Source organism: Mustela lutreola, chromosome 10 (assembly GCF_030435805.1).
Source record: "Mustela lutreola isolate mMusLut2 chromosome 10, mMusLut2.pri, whole genome shotgun sequence".
In the NCBI taxonomy this organism is placed as follows: domain Eukaryota; kingdom Metazoa; phylum Chordata; class Mammalia; order Carnivora; family Mustelidae; genus Mustela; species Mustela lutreola.
The window spans coordinates 26,765,020-26,791,600 of record NC_081299.1 but is presented as its reverse complement, the minus strand read 5'-3'; the positions used below and the strand labels follow the sequence as shown (position 1 = coordinate 26,791,600).

Below are 26,581 nucleotides of genomic sequence, written 5' to 3'. Positions count from 1 at the left end.
TCCTATCAAGACAAACTCATTTAAGCATGAGAATGTAATAAAAAATATTCTCAGGGCACCTGGCTGGCTCAGTCAGTGGAGCATGTGACTCAGTCTTGGGGCTGTGAGTTCAAGCCCCACAATGGGGGCAAAGTTTACTTAAAACAAAAAACAAGAAACACAAAAAAACCCCAAACTCTCAGGAATACAAAGCTTCAGAATTTTTCACAAAAGATCCATTTTAAAAATACTCTTGGAAGAAGCAGTAAAGTATGAAAAATAAATTTAGACATGAGAAGAGCTATAGGAAGTAAAAATGAGCAAATAAAATACTCTGTCAAAGTCTGTAATCTGCAACAGCCTGGGCCAATGGAACACAAAATGAAGTATATCAATAATCTAAAATCAAAACTCCAAAGAGTACCAACTTGATACAGTTGGGAAGTCCAAAGGAACCTAAGAGTTTAATAGTCTTACTGGGAAGATTTAGATGGTAGTTACGCCAATTGGGGGAGGGGGGTGGTAAACAGAAATGATTAGTATTCAGTAAAATCAATAAAAATAAACGGGAATATATTACTACTTTTAAACAGGTAGAAGAAAATTTTCCATTGCTACTCCATGGAAAGCAAGGGGGAAACAGAGTACAGTACCTAAGCTCTGAAATACCAGCAGAAATAGGTCAGTTGGGAAGATGGCGGAGTAGGAGGACCCTAAACTTGCCTCCTCCCACAGAGGCAAAACACTCATATCAATATAAATAACACAGAAAAATGATCCAAAGCCTGGCAGAACAAACTCCACAACTAAAGGAAGAGAAGGGGCCACACTGAAGAAGGAAGCCAGTAGTGCAGAGAAGGGGTGGGGCGGGGTGGTGAAAAGACTCACATCAGGCAGCCCATGATCAGGGAGGATGAATCTCTGTAATATTTGCCTTTGAAAGCAACAGGGGCAGAATTTTGTGAGTTCTCACAACCAGAGGGATTTAAAGCCTAGGATTTTTTTTTTTTTTTTTTAAGATTTTATTTATTTGACAGAGATCATAAGCGGGCAGAGACAGGTGGGGAGGCAGGGAATCAGGCTCCCTGCTGAGCAGAGAGCCCTATGCGGGGCTCGATCCCAAGACCCTGAGATCATGACCTGAGCCGAAGGCAGACGCTTAACCCACTGAGCCACCCAGGCACCAGCCTAGGATTTTAAAACTCTGCATGCTCAGCTCTTAGGAAAGCCTGGCTGCAGGGCCTTAGAAAGCAAAGTCCCCACCCTTAAAGAGATAGCACAGCCTGTGCAAAAACAGCATGGAAGGAGCAGTTTCAAAAAAACACCAGGTGGAGATGGGAGGGTGAGTGATTTACTAATCTTAGAGCAGGGCCTGGAAGAACAGGGATCACAGAAAGATGCCTCCAGGAACAAAGAAGCTGGCAGTCACCATTTCCTTCCCTCACACCCCAACATAAACCCAACCAGCAAGGATCCTGCCCTGATACTTTATTTAAATTCCTTGCACCAACAATCTCCATCCCTCCTCACTTCTGCGGATCTGCTCTTCTCAGTGACACTCACCATTAAGTCTTGGTGGTTCTAGCCCCACTCCAAAAGACCAGTGCAAACCTTGCCGGAGTATCTCCTGACTCCTGTTTTATGGGACCTCTGGGGTGGCAGGATGGGGAGGGAGGAGGCATCTGGCCTCTTTTCCCAAGCAGACCACCACATACCTTGTTTCAATGTGCCCCACCCCTGCTGGGGATCAAACACTGCCCACAATGGTCAAAAAGAACTTCCGCATGCAGCTGGAGTAAGGAAAAAGAGGCCAGACTCAACAGCAAAACACATACAACACACAGAAGAGATACTCCCTGAAGTGCTGGGCCCTGGGGAGCAGGGAACATAGCACTCTGAACTTCAGGGCACTAAGGGACCTCTTCTTCATAACGCTATTACTGTTAAAAGCAAGAGTAGTTAACCTTCCTAATGCACAGAAACAGACACACAAAGTTACGAAATGAGAAGACAGAAAAATATGTCCCAACTCAAGAACAGGACTAAACCACAGCAAGAGACCGAAGTAAAATGTATATAAGTAATATGCCTGATAGAGAATTTATAGCAATGTTCATAAAGATACTCAATGAACATAAGAGTGGATGATATCAATGAGACCCTTAACACAGAAACAAAAAGAACCGGACACCAAGAACACAGAGCATCTCAGAAGACAGAGAAGAGGAGGCAAAAAATTTATTTGAAGACATAAGAGCTGAAAACTTCCCTAATCTGCAGAGGGAAACAGATCCAGGAGGCTACCAGAGACACCCCTAAAACTTTAACCTGAGGAGGTCCACACCAAGAAACACACTAATTAAAATGGCAAAGAAGGGCATATAAGTGGCTCAGTCGGTTCAGCATCTGCCTTCGGCTCAGGTCATGATCCTGGGGTCAAGCCCCACATTGGGCTCCCTGCTTGTCAGAAAGCCTGCTTCTCCCCCTCCCTCTCCCACTGCTTGTGTGCCCTCTCTGTCTGTCAAATAAAATCTTTTAAATAAATAAATAAATAAATAAGTAAAAATGGCAAAGAATAGGGGTGCCTGGTTGGCTCAGTCAGATAAGCTTCTGCCTCTGGCTCAGGTCATGATCTCAGGGTTCTGGGATTGAGCTCCACATCAGGCTCCCAGGGAGCCTGCTTCTCTCTCTGCCCCTGCTTGTGCACTCTTTCTCCCCCTTTCTCTCTCCAATAAATAAAACCTTTTTAAAAATGACAAGAAATACTACTAAAGAAAAAAAAATTAGAAGTAGCAAGAGAAAAGACCACAGTTACATATAAGGTAAACTCCAGAGGTTATCAGGTTTTTTCAGCAGAAATCCTGAGGGCCAGAAGGGAATGGTTTGATAGATTCGAAGTGCTGAAAGGGAAAATCTACAGCCAAGAATTACTCTATCCAGTAAGGTTATCATTCAAAATAGGAGAGAGACTGTTTCTCAAACAAAAACTAAAGGAGTTCATGACCACTAAATGAACCCTAAAAGAAGTTAGTATTAAAGGGGACTCTAGGGGCGCCTGGGTGGCTCAGTGGTTAAACCTCTGCCTTTGGCTCAGGTCATGATGTCAGGGTCCTGGGATCAAGCCCCACATCAGGCTCTCTGCTCAGCAGGGAGTCTGTTCCCCTTCCTCTCTCTCTCTGCCTGCCTCTCTGCCTACTCGTAATCTCTGCCAAATAAATAAATAAAATCTTCTAAAAATAAATAAATAAATAAATATATTTTTTTTTTTTTTAAAAAAAGGGGGGGCTCTAAGTGGAAAGACCCTAAGTGGAGTATTAAAAAAAACCCACAAAACCACAAAAAGTAAAAGTAAGTATTTCTATAAAAATAAGTCAAAGATTAATAAAATAAAAGGATGCAAATGACAACATATACCAAAACACAGGGAGGAGTGGAATAAAGAACAGGTTCAAATCTAAGCGACATCAACTTAATATAGACTACAATATATAGAAGATGTTACAGCCAAACCTAATGATAACCAGAAATGAAAAACCAGTAATAGATATGCAAAGATATGCAAAGAATCAAGAGAAACAAATCCAAGTATATCACTAAAGAAAGCCAACAGATCATGAGAGCAAAAGAAAGAATCAGAGAAAAATCTATAGAAACAACTACAAAACAAGTAACAAATGGCAATGAACACCTATCCATAACTACTTCAACTGTAAGTAGACTAAATGCTTCAATCAAAAGACAGAGTAACACAATGGATCAAAGGCCCACCTATATGATACCTGTAAGCGACTCGTTTTAGACCTAAAAAGATAACGTAAGGAGAGGGGAGAAACATTTATCATGTAAATGGATGTCAAAAGAAAGCTGAAGTAGCAATATTTGTATCAGACAAAACAGACTTTAAAACAAAGACTGTTGAAAAGAGACGAGACTAAGGACACTATATAAAAATAAAGGGGACAAGCAAACAAGAGGGTATAATAATTGTAAATATTTACGCACACAAGATGGGAGCACTCATAAAACAGTTAATAACAAACATAAAGGACATTACTGATAATAGTATAATAATAGGAGGGGACTTTCACACCCCTCTTAAGTGGATGGGACATATCATCCACATAGAAAATGAACAAGGAAACAGTGGTTTTGAATGACCCCGATACCAAAACCAGATGAAGACACCATAAACAAAGAGAACTACAAGCCAACATCTCTCATGAATACAGATACAGAAATCTGCAACAAAGTATTAGTACATGGAATCCTATAATACATTAAAAAAAACATAAATACATCACGATCAAGTAGGATTTATTCCTGGGATGCAACAGTGGTTCAATATTCACCAAGCAGTATGACTATTTTCAATAAGAGAAAGGATAAAAATTAGATGATGATTTCAACAGATGCAGAAAAAACATTCAACGAAGTACAATATCCATTCATGATAAAAATCCATCTGCAAAGTAGGCCTAGAGGGAATGCACCTCAACATAATAAAGTCTTTATACGAAAACCCACAGCTAACATTATACTTGATGGTGAAAAACCATCAAGTAGGAGTTTTTCTCCTAAGGCCAGGAACAAGGTAAGGACATCCGCTCTTTACCACTTTTATTCAGCACAGCACTTGAAGTCCTAGCCACAGCAATTAGACAACATAAAAAAAATAAAAGGCATCCAGATTGGTAAGGAAGAAGTAAAACTCAGTATATTATATACAGAAAACCCTAAAGACTACCCAAAACTACTCGAACTGACAAATGAATTCAGTGAAGTTGCAGGATATAAAATTGATGTCTAGGGGCGCCTGGGTGGCTCAGTGGGTTAAGCCGCTGCCTTCGGCTCAGGCCATGGTCTCGGGGTCCTGGGATCGAGTCCCGCATCGGGCTTTCTGCTCAGCAGGGAGCCTGCTTCCTCCTCTCTCTCTGCCTGCCTCTCTATCTACCTGTGATCTCTCTCTGTCGAATAAATAAATAAAATCTTTAAAAAAAAAAAAAAAAAAAAAAATTGATGTCTAGAAATCTGTTGCATTCCTATATACTAATAATGAAGCAGCAAAAAGTGAAATTAAGAAAATAATCACATCTTCAATTTCACCAAAACCAATAAAATATCTAGAAATAAACTTAACCAAAGAGGTGAAAGACCTGTACTTTGAAAACTTTGAGACACTGGTAAAGAAATTCAAGGTGAGGGCGCCTGGGTGGCTCAGTGGGTTAAGCCGCTGCCTTCGGCTCAGGTCATGATCTCAGGGTCCTGGGATCGAGTCCCGCATCGGGCTCTCTGCTCAGCAGGGAGCCTGCTTCCTCCTCTCTCTGCCTGCCTCTCTGCTTACTTGTAATTTCTCTCTGTCAAATAAATAAATAAAATCTTTAAAAAAAAAAAAAAAAAAAAAAAAAAAGAAATTCAAGGTGATGTGAAGAAGGAAAGACATTCTGTGCTCATGGACTGAAAGCACAAGTATTGTTAAAATTGCTATACTACCCAAAGCAATCTACAGATTTAATGTAATCTGAATCAAAATACCAATAGCATTTTTCACAGAATTAGAACAATCCTAAAATTTGTATGGGACCATAAAACCTCAAACAGCAAAAGCAATGCTCAAAATGAAAAAGAGGAGCATCTGGTGGCTCAGTCAGTTCAGTGTCTGCCTTCGGCTCAGGTCATGATCTCAGAATCCTCAAATTGAGTCCCACATCAGGCTCTCTGCTCAGCAGTGAGTTGGCTTCTCCCTCTGCCTTTGTGATCTCTCTCACTTTCATGCTCTCTTCAATAAATAAGTAAAATCCTTTTTAAAAAATGAAAAAGAAAAAACTAGGTATCATGATTCCAAATTTCAGTTATACTACAAAGTTGTAGGAATTAAAACAGAATGGCAGTGGCATAAAAATAAACATATAGGTCAACAGAACAGAACAGAAAACCAGAAATAAACCCACAAGTATTAATTAATCTTTAACAAAAGAGGAATGAATATAGAGTGGTAAAATGACAGTATCTACAACAAATGGTATTGGGAAAACTGGACAGTAACATACAAAAGAATGAAACTGGACAACTTTGGGCCACTCTTTTCATCATATACAAAAACACTCAAAATGGATTAAAGACCTAAATGTGAGTCCTAAAACCATAAAAATCCTTGGGCAAACCACAAAGAGTAATTTCTCTGACAGAGGCCATAACAACATTTTTCTAGATATGTCTTCTGAGGCAAGGGAAGTAAAAGCAAAAGCAAACTACTGGAATTAACATAAAAATAAAAAGCTTCTGTACACCAAACAATGAAACTAAAAGACAACCTCTAAGTGGAAGAAGATATCTGCAAGCAATAAAGGGTTAGTATCCAAAATCTATAAACTGATAAGATAAAATAATCCAGTTAAAAAATGGGCAGAAAACAGAAAAAGGCATTTCTCCAAAGAAGAAATACAGGTGGCCAAGAGACACATGAAAATATGTTCAACAGCACTCATAATCAGGGAAATGCAAATCAAAACTATAATGAGATATCACTTTACATCTGTCAGAAAGGCTAAAATCAAAAACACAAGAGTTGGTGATGATGTGGAGAAAAAGGAAAATTCTTACACTGCTGGTGGAAATGCAAAGCGATCCAGTAATAACACTACTGGATATTTACCCCCAAAATACAAAAACACTAATTCCAAGAGATTACATGAACGCCTATGTTTAATGCAGCATTATTTGCAATAGCCAAGCTACAGAAGTAGCCTAAGTGCCCACAGATAGATGAATGGAGTATTACCCAGCCATGAAAACAAATGAAGTCCTGCCATTTGCAACATGGGTAGAGCTAGAGTATAATGCTAGCAGAGCATTGTCAGAGAAAGACAAATACCATATGATGTCACTTATACATGGGAAGAAATAAGCAAAGGGGGGGAGGGGGAGAGACAAATCAAGAAACAGATTCTTAACTATAGAGAACAAACTGATGGGTTACCTGAGGGGAGGCAGGTGTTGAGGGGGATGGGGGAAACAGGTGATGGGGATTAAAGAATACACTTATCACAATGAGAAGAAAAATAATGGTAGACATAAGTTCTAATAGTAGTTAAAATGAATATAAACATTTTAGACTTAACTGAAGAAAGACTCCCACTCCTTCTTTTCCATCTTCACCAGCAACTTTTGCACAGAGACATTAGCATTTGAGGATGCAAAGGGTGTGGAGTAACTGGGTGTGCCCAGAGCCCAGGCAGTCTGCTGGTGAGGGGTACCACAGTGAAGCAGCCTAGCAGCAGAGCAAATGAGGTGGTGGGTGGCCAGAACAGTAAGGAGACAGAAAACATTGTGCAAGTAAGTAATTCAGAAAGTAAGTGCATATATTGAGAATAATGGGAGCCAGATTTCTCAATGTTTTATAAAATGATTTATGAATGTGTAAAGGGAGAAGGCTAGAAAGAACCCCAACCAAGGGGTTGGATTGAAATTTCAAGAAATGTTAAGAACTCACAAGCTAAAATAAATGGGTGGATGGAAAGATATAGTTGTATACAGTTATGTGATATGTGTGTAATTTGTTTATGGATTGACTGATTCTATACACCAATAGGACATAAGAAATAATTTTACCTCAGTAAGATGAGCACCAAGTGCTAAGGCATTAGGATTCCACGACGGATTCCAAGATTAGGGCAGGGAAAGTACAGAATAATCTTGGAACATCTTGTTTTGAGTAAGTAAATGCTGAAAAAATGATGGGGAGATATCAGAAGGACATAGGAGGCGACCAGAACAGGCTTCCATTGGTTAAATCTAGGACAATCTGAGTATTAAAACAAATAATGAGAGTATCAGATTATAACCCAATGAGTAAAATAGGAATCCATGAGTCTATACTGATATAAACAAAAGAGTAAAAAATTAAAAGATTCTATGAATTCTATATAAAACATCTAACAATAGCAAAAATGATGGGAAAACATTATCAGGCAAATGTTAATTATGGGAAAGGTAAGGGATCAATATTTATAGTATCTGAGAAGACAGAATTCAATACCCAAAAAAAAAAAAAAAAAGACTGAGAGACTGCATACTGATTAGAGCAATTAATCAAGAAAATGGATATTAGTATACCTCAAAGATAGCCTGAAAATTGACAAAATTTTAGGGAGGAAAGGGAGGGTGGATAACACTTGGGTTAAAAAAGGAAATGAGAAAACACCTCCAAACAGACTGATGATAATAAAATCATGTCTGAATCTAGGGACACCATTAAAGAGCTGAAGGGAAAAATAGATCTGAAGTCATTTTTCATTTTCATGAAATCATTTTCAGCATTAAGAATGATTAAGAATGAATAAAGCAATAATTCAATTTAAAAAATGAATCAAAAAAACAAAACAAGAAACATAGTAACAAAATTAGAAATAAGGAGAAAAGTAAGACTGACAAAACCAAATGATGGTTTTTTGAAAAGATTCTTGGATAAGATGGATAAGAAAAAAGAGAAAAGGCAAAGAATACCAAATACAGAATGAAAGAAGGAAAAAAAATTTATGAACGATATGTTAATAAAGCTGAACATAAATGAAACTATGAAAAACTTATAAATATAAAATTATAGAGAAAATATAAAATTATAGAAAAATATAAAAATCCAAATTGACATAAAAAATTTGAATAGGCCAGTGAACATTCAGTGAATTAAAATGGCAAAGACCTCCCCTTTAGAGGGATAAAAACAATTAATAGAATTATAAATTTTATAGTTTGACAATACATTCAAAAACAAGTTTTCTGTAAGTTCCACAAAATGGAAAAGGAATAAAACTTGCCCAATTCTTTTTGAGTCTAGTAATTCTAGACTCTAGAACTAATGATTCTAGAATTTAGTGATTCCAAATTAATTCATCTCATTCAGATGAGAATTCAAGAAAAAAAATTAAGAAATATTTCACTTGTGATTACAGACACAAAAGCAAAACAAAATACTAGCTAGCCAAACCTAACAGTATATACATATTTTTAAATTAATAAGGGTTTGTAAATAAATGCAGAAACTGTCCAACATAAGAAAATTAATGTGCTTCATAACATTAATAAAGGCAAAAAATAAGGACTATTAAAAAAGGACATCTGCAAGTTCAATACTTTTTATAACAAAGAAAAACTCATGGCAAACTAGAAATAGAAGGGAATGTCCTTGGTAAAGGTTATATATCTAATCCAAAAGTATATATTAAAAATACATGTAAAACCAGGGTTTCATCAAGGAATGCAAGGATGGTTTGAGATCAGAAAACTCGATCAATGTATTTCACTAAATGAATAATAATACAAATTATATAGATACATAAAATGCATTTGGTAATAATCTTTTATTTAGTGGGGGGAGGGGAGGTTTTTTGTTTTGTTTTGTTTTGTTTAGTAAAAGCTATCAAAACTTTCCTATCTTGATGCTTACGATTGCCTTCCAGACTGGATATACAGTTGACCCTCAAAAAACATGAGTTTGAACTGTAAGGTCCACATATACTTGAATTACTTCATAGCACAGTACCATAAATATTTTCTCTTCCTCATGATTTTCTTAATAACATTTTCTTTTTTCTTCTTCACATTATTGTAATACAGCATATAATACATATAATACACAAAATATGTGTTAATTGACTATTTGTTAAATCAGTAAGGCTTCCAGTCAACAACTATCAGTAGTTACGTTTCTGGGGAGTCAAAACTAATACTCTGATTTTCAACTGTGTGATTACTGCCCAACTCCTGTGTTGTTCAAGGGTCAACTATACAGATCAGTTATTCCTGCAATATGTAAGGGTTTTTATATCCTAATACGAATACACTTGGCATTATTCACTTTTCTTATTTGGCCAATCTTAAGGACATGAACTGATAGATCTGAAGAGAAATTCCATGATTACTAAAGGAATCTGAACATCTCTTCACATACATATTCCCTCTTTGGGTTTCCCTTCTATGAAGTATTCATTATTCTTTGTTCGCTTTTCTTTACAATTCAGCAGTTGTGGGTATATTCGAGATATATATCATTTGGTAGTTTTGCAAGTGCAGGTATTCCCACTCTCTGAAAGTTGGTATTAAGCCACCTCACTTTTACAAAAACTTACATTAGTACCCATTTCTGCTAACCGAAAGATAACAGAAGACGATTTTCACTTTCACAAAAAAGGCACAATGCCAAAATAGCATTCTGAATTTTGCAGCTAGTCCTTACAGAGGCAGTGCACACCCCAAAGAGCAAAAGCAACACCACTAAGCTCCTTTCCTGGGAACTACCCTCAGCGTCTCAGCATCAACCACCTCCGTCTCCGTAACTCTCTCTGCAAGGTGTCTGGGAGCATCTGTCCTTTATCTTGGTTTATTTTCTGCATCTGTTAGAAAGATGTGCCAAGAATCAGAAAAACTAAGAGGGGTTGGGTCTGGGAACGCTAAAATTTTCCATAGAGATTTCCATTCTACACTGTTTTGGCTTACTTAAGTTTTCATAGGAATGCTGTACCTTCAGAGAGTCTTCTCTGAGTCTATCATCCGTTTGCTATCTCTTACTGACAATTACCTTTAATTCTGATACAAAGTTAATATATAAATTTTCTCCATATGGTTTGTGCTTTGGGAATTTCATTTAAGAAGCTCCTACTCTCCCCCAGATCACAACAATATTTGCCGTATTTCTATTAATTTTATAATTTTACCTTTCACATTTAAGACCTTTAAATCCATTGAGAGCCCACCTTTGGACATGATGCTAGTTAGGTATCCTGTTTTCTCCATGTAAAAAGCCAGTTTTCCAACACCACCTACTAAAACAAACACAGGATTTTTGCACATTACTTAATTACTAAATACTTTATAGCTTTCAGTGCTACTGTGAATAGTATCTTTTCCTTTTAATCACATTGTCTAATTAGCTGCTGCTCTAGTAGAAAAGTGCTTGAAATTTCATGAACTATTTTGTTCATGCTATCATTCTTAAACTTATTTTTCAGAGTTTGCTGTTTTCTTAAATACAGGTGTCATTGCACATCTGAAAATATGACTTAAAAATAATGAGTTTCATAAGAACCCTGGCTGGCTCGGCTGGTGGAGCAGCCAACTCTTGTCTCAGGGTCATGAGTTGGAGCCTCACACTGGGTGTAGAGATTACTTAAAAAATAAATAAATAGGGCGCCTGGGTGGCTCAGTGGTTAGGCCGCTGCCTTCGGCTCAGGTCATGATCTCAGGGTCCTGGGATCGAGTCCCGCATCGGGCTCTCTGCTCAGCAGGGAGCCTGCTTCCTCCTCTCTCTCTCTGCCTGCCTCTCTGCCTACTTGTGATTTCTTTCTGTCAAATAAATGGATAAAATCTTTAAAAATAAATAAATAAATAAATAAATAAAATAAAATAAAAATAATGAGTTTTCTCTTTCCAATACTGACAGTCTCTTTCTTTTTCTTCCTTATGGTCAGGATTAGAATTTCTAGTTCTATGTTAAGCAGTAGCATGACCCTGGGTGTAGTAAATCTGTTAGGAAATTCATTTGTTTACTTTAGCAGAGACCAAATAACAATGGCTGAAGTAAGACAGAAAGTTTCTGTTTTTCTCATGTGAAGGTCTGCGCTAGCAGGCAGTTCAGTAGAGAAGTGCCCTTGCCTTACAAGGTTAATATGCTTTTGATATGCTGCCCTTTCCCACGCAGACAGAAGTGGGCTGCCATGAGCATAGTGACATTCTGGCCCATTGAAAAGGGGAAATTACAGGACGAAGGCAAGCTCTTTCTTTCCATTTAAGGATGTGGCCTGCTAGTTATAAACGGTTTCCATCCCCTTGGTCAAAAGTCAGTCCCATGTTCACAGTTGCAAAGTAGCCTGGAAAATATAAGCGCTTACCAAAGAAACTACTGCCTAACTAAAACAAGGCAGAGGAGTACGGGGTTCTGTTAATGAAAGAAGAAGTGGGGAGATGTATATTGCTGTATAGTTGTCTTGCTCCCAAATCATGGGATATAACCATTACTAAGTAAATGAAATTTCGTTTCATTCAACTGCGGAAATTTCTGTAATTGAAAAAAAAAAAAAAGGTCTATCATGTATTTCCTCCTTCTTCTAACTAACTGTAGTAAGTTATCAGTGGATTTCTGTGATGTCAATTACTCTTCATATGTATATAAGCAAGAGTAAAGAACTTAGGATTACATAAGGTACTTAGTTATTCTAAATATTTGATTCAAATCATATAGGATATTATGTTTTGCAGAATTGGAAGCACTGAGGTGCCTAGGTGGGTAGGTTAAACAAGCAGCTGCTGTTGGCTCAGGTCATGAACCCAGGGTCCTGGGATCGAGTACCAAACTGGGCTCCCTGCTCAGTGGAGTCTGCTTCTCCCCCCTCTGCCTGCTGCTCCCCCTACTTGTGCTTTCTCTGTGTGTCAGATAAATCAATAAAATCTTGGGGGAAAAAAAAAAAGAATCGGAAGCACTGAACTTAGTGAAAATACAGGCTGCAGGAAGGGGATTAACCTTTATTTAAAATCTTGCTATATGCCTAGCAATGTTATGATAAAAAAATCTATCACATCCAAAAGCCTAACATGTGCCAAATTCATGAAAGTTATTCTTATTCCCACTTTGTAAGAAAACTGAGGCACACAGTAGTTAAGTGATTTACCTAAAGCTATACAACCAATAAGTAGAAAGACTAGGCTCCAAAGCCTCAGATCTTGCCACTCTGTAACAATGCCTCTCATTGATTATTCTTTCAACAATGATAATACACAGGAGGAACTAGGGGAATTAGTGCCTAATTCTTTGCTCAAATTTCAACTCACTACGACAGTGAACTTTTTAATTTGCATGGAAAATTAAATTCTGAATTTAATAGAAAACTGGGATTCATACGTAGAAACTCATTTTACTTTAGACTTCTTAGAAAAGTCCTGTTCTACAAAATTAGGAATGCCAAAAGGCAGTAGACAGAAATAGTCCATGTGGAATTGATAGTGGGTCTGCACAATACCCAGATAGAGTGAGAGTTGATAGAAAATGCCATTTAGTCTCACAATTACATATTTATCCTTAAGAAATAGATATATATTCTTTATCCCAGTCTCACAATTTCAGAATCATTCAAGGTGAACTGATGCAAGCTTTGTAAATCTCAAAAAACTTTGCTTGAAATGAAACATATACCTATAGACTACCTGGTATTTCTAAGCTTTCAGTGCTCTCCCTATAGTTAATTAACTAAAAATGGGAACGAGTCCTTTGATGGAAAAAGAAAACAAGTGAAAAAACTTCACAATGAAACAATATGCTTACTGCACTAAGTAAAAACCAAATAATTTATTTCCTGAAAACTGCTCTCTCTTAGTAATATACCATCTGTTGGCTCATACACATAAGGTTAAACAGAAAAAAAATATTTAAAATTTGTTCAAGACAAAGAAAAGGAATAACTCACCCATCAAATACAAATATACTATTTTATTCTAAGGGAATATTTCTGTAGTTTCTGCAAGGGGAAAACCCAAAAGTGGTTAAAAAACAAAAAAGAACAGAAAGGATAATTTAGATGTTTTGCTTGTTTGATGTTTTTTTTTTTCCTCCCCTGGAAATAAAAATGCAATTTTACATAATTTTAATAAAATTTTAAAAAGCAAATAGTCTGACACACATATCAACAGCTATGCTTATGAAGAATGACCAATAATTAATCAAGATTTTCTTTTACGTATTAATTTAGGGTCTGGACAACTCTGTGGACTAACATGCAATTGAAGTCCTGATACAGTCATTGACCTGGGTATTAGCTGTTCTCAGTTAAAATACAGACTTCTTTTTTTCTCTCTGGTGTTTTCTAACAAATGTATCTACTATGCCAACAATATTTGTTCTTGATACAACTACAGAAGGGGAAATGTTAGTGTTTATACAAACCATAAAATTTGTATAATGGGGGCTATTACAACTGATGTTTCTGGATAGTTTATTGGCAGACTTATCAGACAATCCAGTTGCTTTTCCTCCATATCAAACAAGATCTGGATGTAAGAAGTTTTCCAGTCAGAAATGACAAACACAGATGGAATTAATCATACAGAATTGGGGCAGATTTACTTCTTTCACAAAGTTCCTGGTAACCAAAACGAAATTCGTTACAGGCAGAGGGACAGAACCATCAGTATACAACGTCAAAAGGCCTACTTTTAAACTTTTATTGTACTTAAATGACTTTCATTTATTAAAACAAAAACAAAAACAAAAACAAAAACACCTGCCACCCCCATCTAAAAAATGGGATATACTGAAAAGTCTTTCAAGGTTAAAATTTCTAAGAGGCTTTTTGGACTTCTTGCATTTCTATTACAGGGTCAAATTCACCTCAGCTAAAGAAGTTCTGTGATTGGCCAACAACATAAAAGCTTTGAGTCAAAATTTTCTGGGGTAGAAGCTGAGAATGGAGATGAGGGAGGTGGATTGATATGCCAAACACACCTATGACTTGCAATCCTCAAAGAGCTACTACAACAGCTAGAGTCTGGAATAATGCTATAAGACCTGCTGTGGATATGCAAGACAGTCAATGTCTTTGTATCCTAACCCCAGAATCCATATTTTCAAGCTTCTTAGGGCAATAAGATCATCTTCCAAATGCTTTATAGGAACGTACTAGGACCTTTTCTACCATAATTCTGACAGCTAAGTAATACTGTGTCTTTGTGGAATCACTCACAGGTTTGCCAGAATAAGGAGAGAGACTATTCTTTTTGAAATGACAAGGGCCTCCAGAAACTGGTGCAAAAGATAAAATAAGAGGATCTGGGAAACAGGAAGATAAAACAATGAGAGAAAAGCTGCCATTTGGGGATAAAATGAAAACAAAACAACCCCCATTTCTGTGTACCACAGCTCATGCTATGAGACAGCAGCAATAAAGGCTGACACCCAGAGAAGTGGGCATTTTAGTGGGTTTTCTACAAACATTTCAAGACACTTGGGGTCTAATGGGCTCCACAGATTTTCTGTGTGCATAATCAGTTCGTGGAGTTTCAGCCCCTTTACCTCAATTTACCCACATCTAGACCCACAGCTGAGAAGGCTAGACCCAGAAAGTGAAGGGACACATTACTGTGTGAACAGCAGTGAAGGCCTTTTTCCCTGATGTGAGGGGCCCATGGCAAAAGCACCAGAGGCTTCTATCCTTCACAGAACTGGCTTGGCAGTGAAAATCAAAATCAAGACCACATCACTCTCTACCTTTTAAAAAAAAGTTGAGTATTTTTATTGGGTCTTCAAGTCTGGGTCCCACAGTCCTTATCTGATGTCACTCTTAGCTCTGCACTGATTTCTCCCCTGACGTGCACATAGGGCTTGCCCAAGTAGCCTACTGCAGCCAAGGTTTGATTCCAAAGCTACCTCTCTAAGGTCTAAGGTTACTATGGTAGAGTTTTATACAACAGTTTTCCTTAAAAATATTCCACAATTTGTTATTCCCAAACAAAATAAGATTATGCACCACTCAGAGAAATTGGTTAGTCATTCTGAAGATGTCTAAGAACTATATCACTGCCAAAGAACAACATTTCTCAGGTTCATATTCTTTCCTTCAGTTTTCATTTGTACATCCACACTGTGGTTCACGAGTCATCTGTTTTCCATTATCTTATAATCAAGTCAAGAGGACTTGGACTTGTACATCGTTTTCCAAAGCTGGATGCATTCACAGTTTGGTGCATACCCATGTGTATGAAAATAGGAACCCCACTTCCACTTTAATCTGATAATTCAACATCAGAGTCTTCTGATTTGGCTTTGGCAAGTTCTTCGTGTACCTCCCTCACCATGAGAATACGTGTTAACATGGTGTCCAGGGTCCCAGGGTCTATCGGGAATGTGGAGTACCACATGGGACTATTCGGAACACAGGAGCGCTCGGGTTGCAGGTAAAACACATCATTCCTCTGCTTCACACTTTCAGAACTATCCACAGGGGAAAAAAAAAGAAAGAAAGAAAGAAACTAAGGAAATTGGGGATCAGAAAATGTAGGAAATATGTAACTACTCTTTAATATAGTGGCTCTCGCCTTTTTCCCTACTGTGACTAATGTCATAGATAAGCGATGCACCCAGGGAGATAAGTAAGTTTACAAGCACTCACCCCCTGGTGCAACCTGTGACTGCACATTTTCTATACTCACCGGAGGTGAGTATAAGGTTAACAGAAGACAAAGTATAAGTCGTTCATGAACTTTAGTATTTAAAACATTATTAGGAGCAACAAAAAATTCAACTCACATATGACACTATGGCTGAGAACCACATATCCTCAGCACCCAATATCCTGGAATGATCCCCAGGAGCATTTAGTACACATTACCACGGGGCAAACCCAGTCACTACATTTCTCTGAGAAAAAAGTGCTTTAGTGTGGCTCCTATAACTCTAAAGTCTTAAAGTTTCTGTAAGAGAAAGACCATTCAAAAAATAGAAATTCCTTAAAAATAAACTGTTTTTCTATTTACAGATTTAGGAGTACAACGTCTCCTTTTGAAATTTTTCCTAAACAAATAGCAAAATCACAACATAGTTACCACATAAAGGGTGAGCAACAGTTGTAAAGATCAAACAATAGCTGTGATTCTTGCTTTTGAAGAGATTTTTAGAAAAACAATTATCAAGATAAAGCAGTTTGTTTTTGGGTCCAAAATCCAGGCAGATATGAGAAAAGGGACAAAAAGGAGATTAAAGATATACCTTGTCTAAAGTTGTATTTCTGATATTCAAGTATCTTAAATCCAAGACATGTTAACTACTTTTTGAACTGTGCTGAACCTAGTCCGGAGGAAGGCTGCTTACCATTTTGACAGGTAAAACTCATAAAGTCGGACTGGACATCGTAATGGGTTGTCAGTATTCTCTGCCATCTCCACACCCACTGGAACCTCATCATCTTCATTTCGTTTCCTTTTGCCAACAGTTAGTTTATCTTGAGATGGGAAATAATAATCAAAATATTAGAAGAATCTTTTCTTCCAGTCTCAAGACAGGCACTGAGCTTTGTTTCCAGTCAGAACTGTCAGTCCCTTCTTCTCCCATGAGCACTGACTGAGCACCTACGGAGGCCCTAGACAGTGTTTTAAGTACTGCTTAATAGGACTGAACAAATCAAAGCCACCATTCTGCAAAATTTATGTTTTCCAGCTCATCAAAATGGGTCTAGCATGGCAAAATCATGGTACAGAGAGTTAGGTCCTAATTCTGAACCTGATTTTGCTATGAAATTTCATCAGGTATATCTAAAGCCACAGCAAGATAAAGAAGGGGAAAAAAGGGTTCTAAGTGCTCTTCTAGAAAGAAGAGATCAAGAGAGAAGTTGTCACCTCTTCACCTGAAAATATTTTTACTGTGGGGCATCAGAGTCCAGTGGGCATTATCAAGTTTCTTCTAGCTGTCATAGTATTATAAAAAATGGAATCGTTGTTGGGAAAAGAAATTCCAAGTTGACCATTTGATAAGAAAAGGGCAAGCCCTTTTCCCCAACAGAATTTTGTAGAGACCAAGGGTTATCAAAAAGAAACCGGGGTGAAGACATGCAAAGTAGAGCTGTTTCTTTCCTACTTTCTCCATTCAGGCTTTAAGAGAGTATTAGTGGGTGGTGGATCTGCTGCAAACCTGAAGAAAAAGGTTTTCTTCTTTTCTTATAGCTGCTCTTAATAGGTGGCAAAGAACTTTCCCCAGCTTCCTGCATTAGTTATTACTTAAAATTCACCCCAGTTTTCTATTTAGAGGGTACCTAAATATAAAGGCTCATTCATTCAGAAAAGAAGCTGAACTTACTACCAGTCTTGTAAAGCACCTCATCAGAAAACAGGGAAATGTTACCTGATTGCCTCTCCCTGCCCCCAATATCAATAAGAGCATAAAGTGGGCTATATATGAGCAAAATAAAGGAGACAGGACATAGTCATGGGGTGAAAAGGCACTATGGTGTTACATTTTCTAAAGGAAAGGAGCAACTGAAAGAAAAGTTAACACAACCATGAACATCACAATTATTCTTTACAGACTTTAGTTTCAGTAATTTTTAAAGTCTCACATTCAAAACATATATATATTTCATTCTTATCCCAAGAAAGTAACAACTTGACTTTCGGAATTTTAGAACTTACAATTTTGGTTAGAATTAATATGTTTAACTTCTAGTTCCGTAATATGTTAGTTTTTTTTAAATGTTAAAAACAAACTACTACTGAGTAGGCTGTGTTGGGAATGTAAGACCATAAACCTAAGAAAATTCTGACCACTGACATTACTCCACTGTGTACTAAACTGATACAGATCTTCTCTGACATACAATGGGGTTACAACCTGAAAAACCCACCCCGAACCAAAAATGCATTTAATACATGTAACCTTTCAAACACCATAGCTAAAACATGCTCGAAACACTTATATAGCCCACAACTCCGCAGAAATCCCCCAACACAAAGGCTATTTTATAATAAAGTATTGACTACCTCATGTCATTGATTAAATACTATACTAGAAAGTGAAAGGGCTGACTGGGTACAGAATGGCTATAAGCATACTGTCCACCCTTGTGATCCTTGGGCTGACTGGGAGCTGCAGACTGTTGCCGCCCAGCATCACAAGTGAGGATCATATTGCATTCCACTAGCCCAAGAAAATACCAAACCCACATTCAAAGTACAGTTTCTACTGAATGCATGCATGTCGCTTTTTCACGACTGTAAAGTTGGAAAATTATTAAGTTAAACACCATCTGCATACTCTAGGCCAGGTTTTAAGTTTCTTCAGAAATTGACAGTTAATATTAACTATAAAGAGTTTTAGTTAACTATTTTTTAACTAAAAATCAATCAATCAAGATTTAGAAATAATAGGTTTAAAAATTAGGTTCCTTTAAACTAGCGATTGGGTGATCTATTAACTCTAAATCAGTGATTCTGACTCTTAGCTGTGTGTTTAAATTCTCTGGAAAGTTTTACAATACAGATTTATTTGGGCTCTACTTCTGACCATTAAATCCGAATTTCTAATTTAAAAGCCAATAAAAGTACAGTGAAGCACGTGATCGTGGCAAGTCTTTAACCTAGCCTTGGCAATAAAAAAGCATCTATACTCTAAAGCTACATCTAAAGCTACACTCTTCCATGTCTAGAATTTTTAGTTATCCTTCTGTGGTAAGTCTCTATTTACATACTAACCGGACTTCGAATAAAAATCTCACAAACTCCACCACACACCTGGTTCTGACTCCTGCTTTTGTAAAGGTGGAAAGAACCTCAGATATGTCATCTTGGTGCTATACTTCAGAGTCCTAGTCCGTCTCATCACATGGGCAAAGGAAAGCTTCAAGTGTTCAGTCACATTCTTGAGTTGAAAGTATTTGGTATTGAAGAAAAGGAGGGTGTTCAAGAGGACGATGGGTGAGTAGGCGCCCAGCTGTTTGCACTCCCACAAATGCTCTTCTTCAATGCGAGAGAACATGTAACCTGCACCGAAGAAGGGGGAAAGCAGTAACAGTACTAAGCTCCCGCTAAACAGGACCAAGTAATAAATTCTCAGACAGGACTATTAAAGGAAATGACCCATTGTTCCCCTCTCCCCTCCTCCCTTCTATGGAAAATCAGAAAAGGCACCCCAAAGAGCGAGCAGATGAGTCCAATGAAGCAGACGCCATGAGCAATCCTCTGAAACAGTTTTAATCCATTGTTATTTTAGACCAGGGTTTGGCTAACTTTTTTTGTAAAGGGCCAGATGGTAAATATTTCAAGTACTGTGGGACACGGAGGCTCTAAACAACTCTGTTGTTACCGAAGATGGGGAGCAGCAGACAATATGGAAATAAACAGGTGTGGTGTGTACCAATAAAGTTTACTTATACACAGAAATTTAAATTTCATACAATTTTAATTTTCATTTCTCACAAAATATTACTCTTCTTTAGATTTTCTCCAACCATTTGTAACTCAAGGAACTATACAGAAACAGGAAGCATGCCAGATCAAGCAGTTTGCAGACTCCTGTTTGAGATCATTATGCTTACTATTAACTGGTTCAGTTTCATTTTAACTCAGATCATTAAAAGGCAGCTACCTCCCTCATACACCCTCTTATTTTTAAATTACATTAAGAGTGATTACTGTGATGACATATATGGGATTCTTTTTGAAAAGCAGGTGTCCTACAGAAGAATTAAGATGAGTACACCTTTAAGTGCACACTCCTCATGACAGCCTTTAAACGCAGGTCCTTCCTCATGTTCTCACCAATCCTCTTTGTTGCTGCTTATGCATTCTATTCTTGGGAGAATAACCACAAGCAAGAATTTATTACTTCCAACTCTATCTCCCTTGTCTCTTCTTTAGATGCTAAATGCATCAAGACACCACCCTGCTCAGAATGCTTCAAAGGTGCTCTCTGCCCAAAAGGGACACAAAATCCTAAACGTCACGGTCAACCTCTCTGTTCACAGCCAAGGAGCCTAAGACCAGGAGTAAATGAGGAAGTTGTCCAACAACGTATGGTCAAAGATAATTCAACAATGAAGACTTAACTCCTCTAACAACCAGTACAGGGTACTGATAACGAACTACTGAGGAAGGTCCACCACTTTACTACTACAGTCTAGAAGTAAAGTATATGTTAGCTGCTGGTATAGTGTTCAACTTCACTGACACTACCAAACCAAAAATGGCTTCTAAAAAGTAAATACAACTTCCAGTTTTATTTTTGTTACACTGTATGGAAGTTATAATTTTACTAAAATCAATAATAAACCAAAGAGTTTCTCCTCAGAAGTCCAAATATGCTATAAATCGACAGAAATATAAATGAACAATTTATAAAAAGATAATCATAAAAATTAAGCACTTTAGGAAGGCATATCATGAAAAGAATCAAAATAAAAGATAAGCATCCTACCATTAGGAAGTATTGTAGGTTCCCATATTTTCAAGAGTTTGGTAAGTTCAATCATAAATCTGGAATAGGGCTCAGTAAAAATGTTATCTATTCTACCATTTTCAAACAGGTACTACAAGAGAAAAAATGGAAACATATATGTTGATACAAAGAAAACACAAGCTTTTTTAAAAAGATTATTTGAAGGAATAAAGTTTACCCTTAATTTTTGCCCTTAACATTGTGAACCATTTTAAGGAAACACCTTGACATACCAGGATGCAAACTATAAGGTCCTTTTCATATGAACTATCAATATCCCAACCACTGAGCTTGCAAAGTAAAATTTTCTATTTCCTTTTTAAAACATGCATGATACAAGATAATTATAATAAATACTACAAGTACCTTTTACTCAGTTCATGAAACTGATATACTAAAAACTGGTTCTAATTTGTATTTTCCAAATCATTTTTCAAACTAACAGGATCTGAATGCAAATGTACTCTCAGAAGTTTTTGGTTTTTTAGCCTAGTTACAAGATCACTTCTTGAAATAATTCAGTTAGCTAGTGTCAGGGGACCTAAAGATACCCAAGTTTTAAACCACAGCTCTCAGCTCTCTGCCCTGCAACCCAGCTTTCAAAAAGTTCAAGTCCAATTATAGGATATAATACTATCCTAATTATAACAAAGAATCATTTCACAGAATGGGAAACATGAAACAACGTGGGTAAAGTACTGCTAAAAAACATCTTGAGGGTAGAGGGCAGGTAGATGACATCACTCAGAGAAATAATATGAGAATTTACAGAACAACACAAGGTATAATTACATGCCGAAAATCTTTTGCTGTTTTTGAGATTCGGTATTTTTGACTTATTTTTCTATGGCTATTTTGGTTTTCTGCTCTTCTATCCAATGTGTGACCTGGAGAAAAACTTTAGTTACATTTGTTCTGGCTAGTGAAAATTATAAGCCATTTCAACATACATTTTTAATAGGCCTCTTCAAAGGCAATTCATGACATTGCCAGATTACAGTTTTACTGTTGAGAAGTATTCACCTTTTTCTTTTTTTTTTTTTTAAAGATTTTATTTATTTACTTGAGAGAGAGACAGTGAGAGAGAGCATGAACAAGAAGGTCAAAGAGAGAAGCAGACTCCCCATGGAGCTGGGAGCCCGAAGCGGGACTCGATCCCGGGACTCCAGGATCATGACCTGAGCCGAAGGCAGTCGTCCAACCAACTGAGCCACCCAGGCATCCCGTCACCTTTTTCTTCTTTTAATAATTTTCACAACCTAAAAATATATATCCTCATTACAGAAAAAAGTTAAAATACAGAGAAAGTAGAAGAATGACATACTCCAACTCACTACATATTAGAAATACAGAGCTGAGTTTTATACCTTTACTCAAACGCATGAATCATATAAAATAAAAGTTTTAAAAATCACTTTCCCCCTTGGACCAGGAAAAAGACAAAATTGCCTGTTCTTGCCACTTCCATTTAACATTGTACGTGAAGTCCTAGCCAGAGTAACCAGGCAGGAAAAACAAAGGCATTCAAATAGGAAAGGTTCTAAAGAGTAAAACTACCTGTTTATAAATGACCTAAGCCTACATACAGAAAATTCTCATACATACACACACATGAAATTGTTATTAGAGTTAATAAATGAATTCAGCAGTTAACAGGATAAAAGCAACAGAAAAATCACTTGCAAAGAACAATCCAAAAAGGAAATTAAGAAAACAATTCAATTTACAATTGTATCAGAAAGAATACTTTAGAATAAATTCAACCAAGGAGGTACATGACTGACACACTTAAAACTACCAGAAGGAAAAAAAAAAAGTTAAGAAATTAAAGAATACTTAAGAAAAACATCTCATGGGGTGCCTGGGTGGCTCAGTGGGTTAAAGCCTCTGCCTTAGGCTCAGGTCATGATCCCAGGTTCCTGGGATTGAGCCCCGCCATCGGGCTCTCTGCTCAGCAGGGAGACTGCTCTCCCCTTCTTTCTCTGCCTACTTCTGATCTCTGTCTGCCAAATAAATAAATAAGTAAGTAAATAAATAAATAATGTCTTAAAAAAAAACCAAAACTCGTATTCATGGATCTGAAGAGAATACTAGTAAAATGGCAATATTGCCAAAGGCAATCTACAGATTCAGTGCTATCCTATCAAAATCTCAATTTTTTAATTTTTTATTTTTTTGTAGAAAGGGAAAAGCCAATCCTCAAAGTCATATGGAATTGCAAGGAGCCTTGAAGAATCACACTTCTCTATTTCAAAATTTAGTACAAAGCAACAGTAATCAAAATAGTGTATATTGCCGTATGATTAACCATGCAGACCAATGTATTAGAATTGGAAGTCCAAAATGAGCACATGTCAAATGATTTTCAACAAGGATGCTAAAACAGACAATTCAATGGAAAAAGAACAGTCTCTTCCACCAAAGGTGATATCTACATACCCAGTTATCCCTAACTCACACGTATCCCTACCCTGCATGAGATTTAAGAAAGAAAAAATGAATCAATGATATAAGAACTAAAACCATAAAATTCTTAAAAGGAGACAGAGGGGTAAATTTTCATGAATTTCAATTTGACAATGGATTCTTAGATAAAACACCAAAAGCATAAGTAACAGGAAAACTGAACATCAAAATTCAAAATTTTTATGTATATTTTTATGCATACATATGTATACTAACAAGAGAATGAAAAGAAAACCTGGAGACTAAGAAAAAATATTTGCAAATCACATTATCTGATAAAGGGTTTAATATTCAGAATATAAAAAGAAATCCTACAACTCAACAACAAAAAGACAAATGACCCAATACAGAAATGGAGCAAAGGACTTAAATATTTATCCAAAGAGGACAAAAAGAAATGGCCAACGAGCGCATGAAAAAATGCTCAATGGCATTTAGTCATTAGGGAAAGGCAAACCAAAACTACAATGAGATATTACCTCACAGCCATTAGATGACTATTAAGAAAAAAGGAAATGAACAAATGTTGGCAAGGCTATGGAATACAAATAGAACCCTCATACACTGTTGCTGAGAACATAAAATGGTACAGCCACTGTAGAAAATGGTTTGGTGGTTTTCCAACAAGCTAATCATAGAGTTACCACATGACCATGCGATTCCACCTGTAGGTATAAGACTCAAAAGAACTAACAACAGACGTTCAAACAAAATCCTGTACATGAATGTTTACAGTTCGTTCACAGTATCATTCACCTTTCGTGATAGCCAAAAGACAGAAACTGCTCAAATGTCTATAAACAGATGAGTAAATAAACAAAATGTGGTATACACCAAAGGAGTGAAGTACTGATTCACGCTACAACATAGGTGAACTCTATGTTGCAAGAGGCCAGACACAAAAGGCCACATAAAATTGTGTAATTCTATTCAAATGAAGAGGCAAATCCATAGAGATAGAAAGCAGATTTAGGTTGCCAGAGATGAAACAGAGGAGGTAAGAGGGAGTGGCTACTTAATGGGAATGATATTTCCATTTAGGGTATTAAAGTTTAGAGCAACATAGTGATGAGATTGTACAACATCCTGAATGTACTAAATGCCAATGAATTGTACACTTTAAAATGGTTAAGTTTTGGGCGCCTGGGTGGCTCAGTGGGTTAAGCCGCTGCCTTCAGCTCAGGTCATGATCTCAGAGTCCTGGGATCGAGTCCCGCATCGGGCTCTCTGCTCAGCGGAGAGTCTGCTTCCCTCTCTCTCTCTCTCTGCCTGCCTCTCCATCTACTTGTGATTTCTCTCTGTCAAATAAATAAATAAAATCTTAAAAAATAAATAAATAAAATGGTTAGTTTTATGATAGTGTATTTTATCATAACATAAATATTGCACTACATTACTTTAAAAATATGTCTCTAAGAGTTTTCCATGTAAATATATATAAAAGCAATTCACTGCTTTTTAACTACTCTACAGTATTCAACAGTATAGACAGATTATAGATGATTGAACCATTATTATTTTGATGAACATAAAGATGGTTTCCAATTTTTTGCTGCTAAAAACAATGCTACAATGAAAATACCAGTATATGTCTATGTACAAGTCTGTGCATTTCTTTGGGGAAAAATACTGATCAATGGATTTACTAGATGGAAGAATCTACATGCATTTAAAGTTTTGTTTTGTTTTAAGATTTTGAAGTAATCTCTATATTCAACACGGGACTCAAATTCATAACCCCAAGACCAAGAGTTGCATACTCCACTCACTGAACCAGCCACGCACCCCTCCATCCATTTAAAGTTTTAATAGTCACATCAACTTGCCCTCTGAAAAGGCCCCCACACAAGAAAAATGTACACCTATCTTCACTAATACTTGGTATTACCAAACTTTTCAATCTTTCAATTTTTAATCAGCCTAATGGGTGAAATTTTTCTTTGGTTATAGTTGAACACCCTTCATATTAGAGAGGTGGTCCACCAAAGTGATCGTAAGGTCAGACTCTGAAAATAAACCATCTGGATTCATACCCTGGCCCTGCCAATTAATATCCTGGGAACTTCAGGCAAGTTTTAACTCACTGTGCCTCAGCAGAAAATGGTGACGATGAGAGTCCTTACACATCAAAGGGGCACACTAACAAATAAATGAGTTAAAATATGAAATAAGCTTATATTAATACATAGCAAACACAGTAAATGATTGTTAGGCATTCCTATACATTATATCTGTTGGCTGTTGATTTTCCTTGTTACTTGTCTATTTGTTTCTTTTGTCAATCATCCCCCTTCTTGGCTAATGTTAACAGTGGTGGCCCAGGTGTTGATATTTCAGTTGAATTTAGTTTATTTCTTTACATTTTTATGTATTTCCAAAATTCTTTATAATAAGCAAAATTATTTTTATAATTAGAAAAAAAGTAGGACATTTGAGATGTCAACATAAGTAACTTTAAAAATCTTTCCAGGAAAGTTATTATTTGTCAAAATTGGTAAAAGGCTCATAATATTTATTTTCTAAAACAATCAGCTGACAATTTATTAACTTACATAATCTTTTTATTAGTATTTTATACTCATTTATAACTATAAACATGATAAATACACTAGAAAAAACTTTCATAAGTTTATGACTTATCTCATAAATTAGAGAGTATTTTATAGGTACCAGAGTATTTGGTATGCAAAGCAGTCAAATGCTTTTGACTGAAATCACAGCAACAACGTTTTGATTATATTCAAATCAGAACAGGAATCACTACCACACTTGACATCTCCACTGATAAAACCACAAAATGTTCTTTAGATTCATAATATCATAAACTCTATAAGTACAGCAAGTCTGTTTAGAGTCTTCACAATTTTTACCTAACCAAAATGCACACATGGTAATAAATTTTATTGGTTGAAAGAACCTACAAAAGTCCTCTCGTATGCTGATTTTAAAAATTATCTTTTACAATCAAGGAACTGAACCAAAATATAAAGGGAGCAATAATTAAATAAGGAAAGTACTCTTTTGAATCTAGGGGAAGTGAATGCAGCTTGCATAACTAGATACCATTGCAAACATTATTCATCAGAAATAAATTTGTATCATGTACAAAAGTGAATTTCAGATGTATTAAAGATAATCTTAAAAAATTATTTTTTGGAAATAAATTAATGAGAATTT

General features: G+C 36.6%; 1 protein-coding gene across 12 annotated transcripts in view; it reads right to left on the bottom strand.

Annotated features, from left to right (window-relative positions):
* The window catches only part of ZMYM4 (zinc finger MYM-type containing 4), a 165,916-nt gene that overhangs the window by 3,387 nt on the left and 135,948 nt on the right, over positions 1 to 26,581 (bottom strand). For 9 of the 12 annotated variants that reach the window (XM_059134846.1, XM_059134850.1, XM_059134848.1 and 6 more), the window contains 4 exons: positions 20,918 to 21,029; positions 19,237 to 19,485; positions 16,826 to 16,955; positions 13,434 to 15,949 (listed from right to left, as the gene is read on the bottom strand). In XM_059134846.1, the coding sequence (XP_058990829.1) occupies positions 15,742 to 15,949; positions 16,826 to 16,955; positions 19,237 to 19,485; positions 20,918 to 21,029 (699 nt within the window). In that variant the 3' untranslated portion in view covers positions 13,434 to 15,741. Of the gene's footprint in view, positions 1 to 7,587; positions 7,702 to 9,072; positions 10,797 to 13,433; positions 15,950 to 16,825; positions 16,956 to 19,236; positions 19,486 to 20,917; positions 21,030 to 26,581 lie in introns of those variants that run through there. The other 3 variants (XR_009344962.1, XM_059134854.1, XM_059134853.1) reach the window with 3 other exon arrangements.